The sequence below is a fragment of the Neodiprion virginianus genome, chromosome 7 (genome assembly GCF_021901495.1).
Source record: "Neodiprion virginianus isolate iyNeoVirg1 chromosome 7, iyNeoVirg1.1, whole genome shotgun sequence".
Taxonomy (NCBI): Eukaryota; Metazoa; Arthropoda; class Insecta; order Hymenoptera; family Diprionidae; genus Neodiprion; species Neodiprion virginianus.
In genome coordinates, this window is record NC_060883.1 from 14,409,405 (window position 1) to 14,422,107 (window position 12,703).

At 35.1% G+C, this 12,703-nt stretch overlaps 1 protein-coding gene across 5 annotated transcripts in view; it reads right to left on the minus strand.

Annotated features, from left to right (window-relative positions):
- The window catches only part of LOC124308743 (GTP-binding protein Di-Ras2), a 310,047-nt gene that overhangs the window by 105,187 nt on the left and 192,157 nt on the right, over window positions 1-12,703 (minus strand). For 4 of the 5 annotated variants that reach the window (XM_046771753.1, XM_046771756.1, XM_046771752.1 and 1 more), the window contains 4 exons: window positions 3,219-3,316; window positions 2,905-3,095; window positions 2,348-2,561; window positions 748-893 (listed from right to left, as the gene is read on the minus strand). In XM_046771753.1, the coding sequence (XP_046627709.1) occupies window positions 748-893; window positions 2,348-2,534 (333 nt within the window). In that variant the 5' untranslated portion in view covers window positions 2,535-2,561; window positions 2,905-3,095; window positions 3,219-3,316. The remainder of the gene's footprint in view (window positions 1-747; window positions 894-2,347; window positions 2,562-2,904; window positions 3,096-3,218; window positions 3,317-12,703) is intronic. The other variant, XM_046771755.1, reaches the window with a different exon arrangement.

Sequence of the window (12,703 nt, forward strand, 5' to 3'; positions counted from 1 at the left end):
AGAAAAGAAATCTTCTCGAAATGAATTAACAGAATGAAAAACAAATACATATTCACTTTCAAACCTGACTTATAATAAATCATCATCATCTGACACATCATCGTAATTATTTTCTTATTAGTATAAATCATGCAGGTTGAAATTTCGATTGATCGAAATTCGGTCCGGTAGGTCATTATGACGAATCTTATATATAAGTTTGAAAGGTTGTAACCGTGCAAGGTTGGAATTTCAAAAAGCTTCTGCAGAGTAAATCATGAATGCTGATCACATACTTTTCTTATTCAACTGGAAGTTTTTGGGGTTTCGAGTTGTCTGATATACCTATATCTACCGTTCGGAATCTTAACCATTCGCAATTTCGATCCTTCGTACTGACAAGACTTCACGTAATAGTCAATCAGAATTTCGAGTAGAACTTGTAGATTGGAAGCAGTCTAAGAACGTGATATCAGTATCCTGAAGTTACAAAAATAACATAATATGGTTCATACCAAATCCCAGACGGCCTAACGGTCGGACTAGGATAACTCTATGGAATGAACAATTTAGAGCTTTTCAAGTATTTATCAATGTGAATGGAAATTTTCCAATGACACCTATTTGTAATTTTTGAACAAAAAGACCGAAGAACAAGCTCCGCTGCAGTTAATTGTGAGGTGAGCATATTAATTAAACATTCCTGTACTCCGTAAGCAGTTCGATTTTAGGGTAGATTATGCGACATGAAATAGGTTATCTGAATACCTGGAAGTCCGATCGTTGCTCGCGAACTTCCTCAAAGCATCTTTTCACGCACTCGAAACTTGGCTGGGAAGTCGAAGCGTAGACTAGCAGGAAGGCGTGGGCTGTCGCAATCGAAAGCCTCCTCATTGCCGGAAATTGAAGATCTCCTGGATGGCAAATAATTTCATGAAAAATTTATCACGTTTTTGACAAAAAATGAATTTATGAAATACGAAAAAGTTATTTCAGGGCTTGAAATACTCACGAAATGAAGTAAAAATACTACTTGCGGCGATACAGCACGTGGTTTCTCTGATGGAGAATGAAAAATTTTATTGTTGGAAATCTGTTTATTTTTCAAAGCTACGTTTTTCATAAAATTCTTGCTGTTTTTGACAAAATTTTAGAATCATCCTCGCAGATATTTTTTCCGATTCTGTAGGTAATCCAAATTCTTATTTCTTAACTTTCAAGGAGATATGTAGAAGACGATAGGTCAATATGAACCACTTAAATAAGTTTTTAAAAAATTTACTGATTCGAAATTATCCATCGAATAATGTAATTTCTATTACTACGATATCAATATTTTTCTCGTACCACAATCTTAGGCAAGCAATATTTTGAACAGAAGCTAGACCATTATAAATTTTGAACCTTACCCTGCATTTCAAAGCTTGATTCAGTCCATTTTGTCTCAGAGCGAATGAAGAGAAATTACACTATTTCAAAAAACGGATGACCGAAAATTTAGAAAGTTGACTTGAAGACCTTTGATTCTATGGTTATCATATGTATTGAGATTGAATATGGATTCGTTCCCTTAGATAAAAATAACTGCAATTCTTGAATGTGTTAAATTTGTTTTTTCTGACTGATGCAACATTCTAAAAAAGTCCAGACGAGTAATTCAAACAAGCTAACGGCAATTGAATCTAATTTGTGGTTGGATGCTGATTTCCGTCCATTTGTTTTGCAACGCAGCAATTATTTTTGGTTATTAAGCATAATATTGGAATCCATTTTTTCCTCGGCATCCAATTTGATGTCAGTATATCATTTGACCCTTGGTATCTCATTTTCCCCTGGTACACCATTTGACTTAGCACTCTATATTGCATTGGTATCCCATTTTAGCTTCAACATCTCATTTGTCCGTAGTATCTCATTACACCACAAGTATTCCAGTTTGCCCCAGTCTATATTTCTCCCAGTTCTCCCGTCTTGCTCCGATCTCTCATTTTCCCAATAGATTCCATTTCGTCCCAGTATGCCATTTTCCCTAGCGTTTTATATTGAATTGATGTCTGACCTTTCCCCTAGCACTCAATTTTATCGCAGTATCCCATCTTTCTTACTTATTATTCATCTGTACTACGCTAAAACTGCATTTTACCCTCGGTATTCTCATTTTTGAGTATCCCAATTAGTCAAGGTATCCCGTTTTTCCCCATGTGTTCTATTTTTCCTCAGGTATTTTATTAACTCCCAGTGTTCTATTTTCCTTAGTACTCCAAATTGCACTGGTACCGCATTTTGTCCCATCATCCGATTTACTTAATCCTCTTATTCCGGAACCACGTGTCTTGTGCAATTTAATGAGAAAAGTGTAGTTTCTCACCTGCAGTGTCCAGTAGGTCGACCTTGAGTGTAAGAGTACCGAGTATGCACTCCCTGGAGTACAGATCTTCGACGGTGGCCTTATACCGTTCGGTGAATCCTTGACCAAGCAGGCGTCGAACAATCGCACTTTTACCAACACCAGCGCCACCCAAAATAACCAAGCGAATCCTCTCGTAATCGGCCATTTTCTACCTTGCATAGACAGCCTGCTGCTGCAACTCAAATCATCACTTTCAGCGAGAGTTGGTCTATTGCTTCTCGATCTGTTTTAAAATTTTCAATTTTTATCGTAATTTAGGAGAGGCTAACTAAAACAAAGACTGATAAGTACTGCTTTGATAGGATATCGCTGAAATACCGTATACGGGGTTTACAAAAATGCAAAGAAAAATGTATTTTAAAACTCGGTGCATAACTGCTGTTCGGGTTTAATTAATTTCGCGTAGAAACAAGTAGAACGTCAGTCAAAGAACGAAGGTGCAAACGAAAAGTTGAAAGTTTTACTCCACGCATATAATCGGTGTCTGCAGCTGGTACACACGAAACAAGATGTACCTTTGCAATTACTTTCTAATTGTTATTCCAGGTTGCGACTTGGGGCATGGAAGAGACTGAAATCCCGTCTTGAAATGCCGTTTTAATCACGGTCCGCATTAACTTCCTTCTAACTCCGTCTCACTATTCCTCTATTTCTCCCTCTCTGCCCATCTCCATCCTCGTTGCTCTTAGAGTGAATAAATAGCACTCTGGGGAATGAATTAATGTTGACTAAAACAATCGAACTAAAGGAAGACACTGGAACTCTTTTCCTTTTGCTACTTCATTTACGTGTGATGACACATTTAGACAAATTAGACACATTCCCTCACGTTTATTCAATCGATGGTATTTTGAGACGTTTTCACGAATTCCTATTTCCATCTGAATTACCGCTGTATTCGCGTAATTTGACCACTTATTGCGGAACCTGAAACAAAGAAGAAGAGAATAAATGTTGCTACTACACAAGAAGACTTAATTGAGCACAATCTGTAGTAGTGTAAGATTAAGGTGGTTCTCCCGCTAACTGACTGACCTAAGTGATGTTTCCTTGTCTGATAACTTGATCAAAAAGTAGCGTAGTTTCAGCATGTGAAATTTCAGAGTTATTTAACAGGAAAATGAGAGAACCAAGCGATCCACACAAATTGTAAAATTGGATATTCTGGCACGGAGGTTATGGCTAACCAGTTAATCTCAAAATTGTAACTAAATAATTATCATGTTAAGCAAATTAAGATTCACATAACTAGCCACGTATGTTTACTTAGAAGTATTAAGATTCTGTAGATTACAACGATCAATTTATTCTTGACGTCTCGAATCACTTTCATTCTTACAACTCACGTGTGAAGTAGCATTTGAATGCAAAATTACCTTTCTGGATGTTTTTATCATCCACAAGAACCAAATGATTAAAGCTGATTGGTTTCACAAAAAAACTTGGTCACAACGGTATTTAAACTTTCAGTCATATCGCCCTAGATTATACAAAATAAGCACTATTATTATTCTAGTTGACAGAGCCAGTCAATTGTCTAGCATTGAATTTTAAAATAAGAATTTAACCTTGATTTATAGTGTTTTATAAAGTAAGAACGATTATCCGCATCGTTTACTCAACAAGCACATTCAAAAGAAGTATAACTCAATCCATATGTCTATTGATTCCAACAGTAATGATTTTCTAGTATGTAAAATAGTCCCAAAAATGTTGTATCTATTTCCTATATCGCAGGTATTTGAGTCCTAATAAGCACAAGAGTAACATTTATGATAGCGAAGAAAATTACACTGCATTAACTGGACATATGATTAAATTTGATCATGGTTTCAACTATGATCAGGCCAGTATATTAGATGAAGAACCCGTATATTATAGAAAACTCCTCTTTGAGATGTATAATATTGTTACACATCCCAATGCAGTTAATCTACGTCACGGCGTCGACCACTTAAGCACAGTTTATACCTATGCGGTACTTGAAATTCCTCTATGCTAACTTACTGACTGAGCATTTCACTCTACTTATCTTTTAATCTCATAAAATTTTCTCTACATGTAAGCACTCTCTTGACAACCAAGTTAGTGCTAGCGCCACCATCTTGTTATCGTTCTCCTCCTCTTTAAACATGGCACGATCATGTCTAACTGTCATCTTTCTCAATTTTTATGATTTCTATTCACCTAATTCAACTCTGCGACGGGCGACGGTAAGCTCGGAGCTCAGTATTGCCCTGTTTCACTTGATCATAGGTGGTTGATTCATCCTTTTCTATTTCTTTATATTCATCGTTCGTTCATCTTAGGAAATTTATAATTTTTCACCCGTAACCAGATAACAATTTGAGGTTACATTTAAAACATGTCTTTTTCTTTTGTATTTAGTTTAGTTTATGTTACTATAAATTGATGCATTGCTTGTTACTTTTTTTATATCTTGCAATTTCTATATGTGTGACAGATGTTAAATGAAAGGCATTCGTTCTGAAGAGGGCCACCACTCGGGCCGAAACGTTAGCAAGTTAACTGTTCCGTCTCATTGACCTTCATATGCAAGAAAATCTCCCAATTCATTAGAAGGAAGATAAACATAATCGGAACCTCTGAAGAAATATTAATGATGAGGCAAGAAATATTTATACCGAACGCGTCTGATCGTGAGTGCGTACATATTTGACAATCTCTTTATGTCCAACTTATAGAACATTTTGTGTTACTGCAATATTGTACAGAGCTCACAATCTTGCTTTATATTCGCAATATTTATTATATATTGTAGATATATTGTACTGCGATATGACATAACTGTATTGTCGACATAATACTTTTAAGTCACATTGCAATGTTGCATTAGACATCATTTTGTCGTCTATGATACGAATTTTTGGAATATATAGGTATGTTACAATTGGATGAAACTCCTTTAAATGTTCCATTACTAAAATTGTTCGTTAAATTTATTCATGTTCGTGTTAAATTCACAAACAAATAAGGCTCATATCACATTCATCGATACACTTTGCGCATTAAATTGAATATTAAACTCGGTGTGTGGACCAATTTTATACAAGAAAAGCTTTCGTGCAGAATTGATTGAATTTAGAGTCTGGAGTAGGTTCCACAGTCGGTCACCAGGCATGGAGAAGAGTTTCAAATTCTCATGGCTAAATGAAAGAAGAACTGTTATAGACTTATTAAGCTTCAGCAATCAGAACTCGTAAATTCATTCGGGATTTGGTTCCGTCACTGAACACTCAATATCTGTACTACTCATGATATGTTTTTTACGCTCCTACCAAAATTGTACGTACAGTCCAGAGCTGCTAATGAAATTTATTGATTTGAATTGTAATGGATATTGTTTCGTTTACTCAGTAAACTTTACTGGATATCAGACTACCCATCCATTTTAAATATCTAAGCATTTGTTTATTCCCAAACTTATTTCAAATATGCTGTTGCCATATCACACCATAATGTTGTTGCCATCTTGCCGGAACCTCCTCCCGGGGGAGTACGTAACAACATTGTTACAACATTGTTGCATTGCTGCAAGGTAACTGTAACATTACCAATCTAGCAAAACGATTTTGTTGTAATCTTGTGGCGACATAAAATGTTGTATATGAAAATTGGTGATCAACGTCGTACTAGATTAGAAAGTAACTAATAGTATATAACTTACTAACTATATCTTCTGAAGATGCATAATAATTCGTTTCGAGTTTTAAAATGATAAGACCGCTATGAAACCGTTCATGACATGTATAAATTTGAAAACTAACATGAAACCAAATTCAGTCGAATGTTTTTTCAATATTATGCTACAAAGAAATATGCAAAATACAATTCTTCATAAATTGTAAGAATTGTATTAAATGGTAGGACCAAAGAGTGCTTAAATTTTTCCATTAAATCATCAAATCATACGGAATTCAAAACACAAACATTTTAAAAAATTATCATAAAACGGCGCAGAATACAACACAAAAGCAATCTGGAGAATAATATATTTGGGCGAAGAAAATGTGAATATTGATTTTCACAAACCAAAACGAATAACAGATGGCATGATTTTTCGGGAATCTTCGTCTCTTTCAAATATTGTGAGTATCTGTACAAAAATTGTGAATGTACAAATATCGGTTTCAAAGTGATATTGGTTGTGAAAAATCGTACATGCACAAATGGCAAGTCGGGAGGCAAATATTTAATTGAATTATTTCACTTTTCAAGTCTACGAATTTCAGCGAAATAAACAATCCGTACAATGTGTCGAATTACGTATTCCGAATTCCGGCGCAGATGGGGTAGATAGATCAAGCGTACCTATAGACCAGTTATCCAAGCAGTTCGTGACCTCTGACTTAACCAAATCGGGGAACGAGGCTAGTTGTTCTTTGTTTTGGAATGTATTCAATAAGATGTATTATTTCAAAATCTCGGCCCCTACCGGACGGAATCTGTCAGTAAGTTAATAAATAAAATCAATTGATGCAAAATGATAGTTTTCTTTTCAGTTTTATTGAAATAACTACGAAATCACGGCTTTGGGCATAGAAATGTACATGATATTGTTTGTTTGTCGAAAAAAATTCCTAAGAGAAAAATCTTTTTTTTCCAATTTTGCATTGCAAAATTCGAGATGCAAACTGCAAAAAATGGTTACAAAGAGTCCTTTTTCCAATGGCTTGGCAACAATATCAAATTTAAATATATGACTATGAAAATCCAGAAATCAGTGGTTCATTTTATCCGTAATTCATATCCAAAGTATTTGAACAATCTCAGTTTGAAAAAAATAACCGGTATTCTTTTAATCGAGGTCGTAAATTAACGAGAACCCCCAGGTTCCCTGCCCCAGAATTGGCCCTGATTTCTTCACGTTTCGAGAAATGTCCAAATTTTGGTAAACCACGGTGACAATTGAGGTTTTTCGATTTTCAATAAGGTTTATGATGTTTTGAAAATTTTTGTCTGAAAAGACAATGTCAGTAGAACCTGGCACCCGCGCCGAATCGTGCGAGTGGTACCGTCGCACAGTCGGGCGAAGCGATCGAAAACCGGACATCGGGACAAAAGATTAAAATTGCAAGAATTTCTAGTTTCGGCACATTTCCCATTAATTTTGACCGAAATTGCTACTGAAAATATTCAACAAAGTTTACCGTTAGAGTAGCTAGTGACGTTCTATCGTAACGGTACATATCGCTGTTGAGAACTCCCACATTAAAAGTAAACAACAACGATAGCTACAACTCTTATACCATACAAAATAAGATTCAAACCTGCTGTCCAGATCATCCTTACAGTGAAAAATTATTTGGATATGCACAATACACGTCTTGAAAATAATGTAATCAATGTAATTGTGGTCCACAACTTCAAGTTATTAAAAAGTTTACGTTCCAAAACGGTCCGACATGTGCAATAACCTATCGATTGCGGAAAGTATCTAGTTTACAAAACCCTCTACAGTCTCCACCCCTGGGCACCCCTTTTATGAAAAAAAATTGCGTTGAAACGTACAATAACGCGGTAAAGCGTCATAACACAGTTCGGAATCGTTCTATATTATATTAAATGAACCTGAATGATGGAGAGATAGGTGCATATTTTAGTTTTGTTATTATTTTTAGATATATAGGGTGTTCCACCAAAGACATTTAAGGTGCTTTGCAGAAGGTATCCCAAACCCAAAACAATATTTTCCATAAAATATTCTCTACACATAAATTTAATGTATATAGAAGATGAAGGTTCGTCGAAAATCCGGTCAGGAAAGAAGAAGAATTTAATACTTGAAAGACGTGAATATAAAAAATCGACGTTTCGGCCGGGCCCTGCCGACCATCCTCAGGAATAAAATCTATAATAAATTAACAAAAAATAGGATGCTTCAACACAACAATTCAGAGTTGAGAGCATGGAATATGTTTAAAGACAATATTTGTTGTTTTACAAAATTAGGTGAAAATAAAACCGTTGCACGAAACTGTCAGAGTGACAGTTTTAGGTTACGTGTCAAAATTTTGAAGATAGGTTAATCAGAGGAAAATTGGTTTATGAGAAATGAAAATATGTCAGAAAATGCTTATTAATAATTTGGAAAATGGAATTGGGAAAAGATCAAATTAATTTTGAAAATATTACTCACAAAAAATGACGACCAGTACATGCTTAGATGGTGTTAGTAGTACAGCATTTCGGACGGAAGTGAAGGTAAGCGGGAATCGATCCTTGGCAAAAACAAACACAAAAACAAACTTGGCAAAAATCCTCCTTGGCAAAAACAAACACAAAAACAAACTTGGCAAAAATCCTCCCACTTCTCACATTGAAATAACTTCCAAGGTTAAACAGACCAAAGAATTTTTAAAACAAAATAACCACCTAGTCGTCACCGATGCCGACAAAGGTAACATTACAGTCGTCATGGAAAAGATGGAGTTTGAACAAAAATGCCAAGATATCCTTAATGACTCGACTACCTATAATCTTATCTCTCGTGATCCCACCTTAAAAGTACAAAAACAAGTCAACGATATGATAAGTCTATGGCAACAGAAAAAATTTATAGATTCCAATTCTGCTAAACACCTCAAAACATACAACTCTCTTCCTCCCAAAATATATTTTCTACCAAAAATTCATAAAGAAAATGTTCCTCTCAGACCGATTGTTTCTAACATCAATTCTCCCACCTACAAAATTTCGAGATTTTGTTCTTGTGTCTTATCAAACATAACAGGTACATCAGACTATCACATCAAGGACACTTGGTCCTTTGTAAACAAAATCAGGGGAAAAACAATTCCGCCTGATCACCTGTTAGTATCCCTAGATGTCAAATCACTGTTTACCAACATTCCAACCAATCTAGCAATATCGATCATCAGTAAAAACTGGCCCAATTTGAAATGTCACACAAACATTAATAAAAAAGAATTCCTAGCCGCCACCAAACTTTGTCTAGATTCATGCTATTTCGCCTACAAAGATAATTTCTACCAACAAATTTTTGGCGTAGCAATGGGCTCACCAATTAGCCCAGTAGTAGCGAATCTGGTACTCGAACATTTTGAAAAAAAAATCATTTCAAATCTTCCCTTCAGCCTACCTTTTTACTATCGGTACGTCGATGATATTATAACGTGTGTCAAAAACGAAAATTTACAACTCTTTCTTAATAAATTTAACAACTTTCACCCACGTATTCAATTCACCTTCGAGTTGGAAAAAGATGGTAAAATCAGTTTTCTAGACACTATGGTAATTAACCACAATGACACCATAATCTTAGATTGGCACCATAGACCAACCTGGTCTGGGAGATACATTCATTTCAACTCACATCATCCCATCAAACACAAAAAATCTGTCGCCATATCCTTATTCGATCGCTGCCTTAGAATATCAAACCCTCAATTCCTTAAAAAGAATTTAAAACTTGTAGAAACAACTCTTATTTCCAATGGCTACCCTATAAAATTCATCAATGATATCAAAAAGTATAGAGTAGAAAAAATGTACAACTCTATTGATTGGAATTTAGACTCCAACAATCCAACTGATGTTAATGATAAATTTAAAAACTCTATCTCTATACCGTATATAGAAAATCTATCTAGCCAAATCAAAAAAATTCTTAATGACGAGGGAATTGAAATTACTTTTAAAATATCTAATACTACCAAACTGTCCCTGTTTTCTCATCTTAAATCTGTTACTCCTAATTTAGAGAAAATCAACTGTGTATATAAAATACCATGTCGAGACTGTAGCATGAGTTATATTGGACAAACGTCACAACACCTAAAAAATAGAATTTCTGGTCATCGTTCTAATATCAAATGCCATGTCACAGACAGATGCGCTTTAGCAGATCACTCTTTGACCCTGGGTCACAATTTCGATTTCAATAACTCTATAACCCTAGCTACAGAACCGAACTGGTATAAACGTATCATCAAAGAAATGATTCATATCTTTAAGAACAAAAGGAACTCTGTTAACAAACGTACAGATATTGAACATCTTAGCCACCTATACTCTAACATTCTCTAGTTTACATTATCGTGTTTTCAAATCATTGGCGCCCCTTACTCCGATTGGTTCGCTGCCTTTGTACTCCATGACTTTCGAACATAGATCAAGTTCACACGTGATCAACACAGATTTACGGATCGATTCCCGCTTACCTTCACTTCCGTCCGAAATGCTGTACTACTAACACCATCTAAGCATGTACTGGTCGTCATTTTTTGCGAGTAATCTTTTCAAAATTAATTTGATCTTTTCCCAATTCCATTTTCCAAATTATTAATAAGCATTTTCTGACATATTTTCATTTCTCATAAACCAATTTTCCTCTGATTAACCTATCTTCAAAATTTTGACACGTAACCTAAAACTGTCACTCTGACAGTTTCGTGCAACGGTTTTATTTTCACCTAATTTTGTAAAACAACAAATATTGTCTTTAAACATATTCCATGCTCTCAACTCTGAATTGTTGTGTTGAAGCATCCTATTTTTTGTTAATTTATTATAGATTTTATTCCTGAGGATGGTCGGCAGGGCCCGGCCGAAACGTCGATTTTTTATATTCACGTCTTTCAAGTATTAAATTCTTCTTCTTTCCTGACCGGATTTTCGACGAACCTTCATCTTCAATCTACCTCCTGGTCACGAACTTCTTTCCTAAATTTAATGTATATATTTAAAAAATTTTATACAAAAAATATTTTTTTTAATTTCAATATCATGTATTCATAAATGTTGTATTAGCGTTTTTATCTGATATAAAATAATTTTCACCCATTTTTGGTCTTAGCGTCATCCAGGATCAACGACAGGGAGTGGCAAGGATGTGGCAGATATCTCATCCCTTTGGGGTGTTTGTTTAATGTGAGCCCCCTTGCCTCTGACATTTTTTGGAACAAATATCACAATGACAAGTATTTTTATTCATTATGATCTGTGTCGTTATCATCGAACTCTAAAAGATTATTCACATCCTCGGATGGTTCTTCTATCTTACTGTTCACAAATTTCCGTGTTGACGGAATGATTGGGTCAGATGCATCTACACTGATTATATACACTAATAAGGCATTGTTGAATAAGGAATTTGAGATCCCAGACAGTGTGTTAAATTTGATTCCTAGATCATCTCATGTACTTCCAAATACATGTAAATCTTTTAGGTAGTTAGGGGAAAGACATGAACGGAGAAGAACACAGAAAGTAAGAAATAACCCAGAAATGATTGATTTTGTTGTGGAAAAACAATTGAAATATCGGACGACGCAAAATTCATATATGATTTTATTCAATAACACCCAGAACACGTGAAACAGGTAAGACAGTTCTGTGAAGAAATGAAGAAAATATCTATACCAGTCGATAAAACTAATGCACTAGATAAGAAAATACTTTTATATAGTAATACGGAGCTGATATCAGGTTTATTAGACGATATGCCATGTAAAGCTTAAGAGATCAATAACTTATAAATAGTTTAATTAAAAATGGTCGTGTTTTAAAAGATACTTAAGATGATAATGTTAATATCACATTCAAATTATTTTTTCATGATTTTTTAAAAGATTTTATATTTTAGTATTAAGTTGTATATTTTTTATAAAAATTTATTCTCTAGGTTATTCTGCATATAAAAGTATAGGGGTGAGACCATCGAAAAGGGAATATTTTACGAGATATTTCGCTATATCCGCATATGCGGCCTTTCGCCCCACTGTGCGTCGTGGAGGATACGACGGCACTCGAGTAGAGATTGGAGCCGTACGCTTTAAAACGAATCGACTTTAAAACGGTAACTGTTCTCGGGAACCATGGCACTTATCCGACTGGTTCTTTTTTTTCAAATGTACGAAATTTATACTGCGGATTTCTAGGCTAAAGCCACAGAAACCAAACCTGTTGGCTACAATTAATTTCTTATCTATATATTGTGACGCTGATTTTTAATGCACCTCGGCCACCCGGAGAAGTGATCGAGAAGTTACCGCCCACTCAATACATTGGCGGCCCGCGATGTAAGCTGGAAAAATTTTTATCTTACGAAAGATATCGCGAGATTCTGTTGGGCGCCTGGCGTGAGTAACACGCCTCGAAATCTTTATCTTCGCTAATCCTCAGGTAATATGCTGGGTAGCTCAGTACCGCGGAAAGAGGAGGGGTAATTTTAGAGAAAAAAGGAAACACTTGCCAACAACACGCTATTTATTTTTATTATTTTATTTTACCAGTTAAAAGTACACATCAATATATTTATACATGTATATA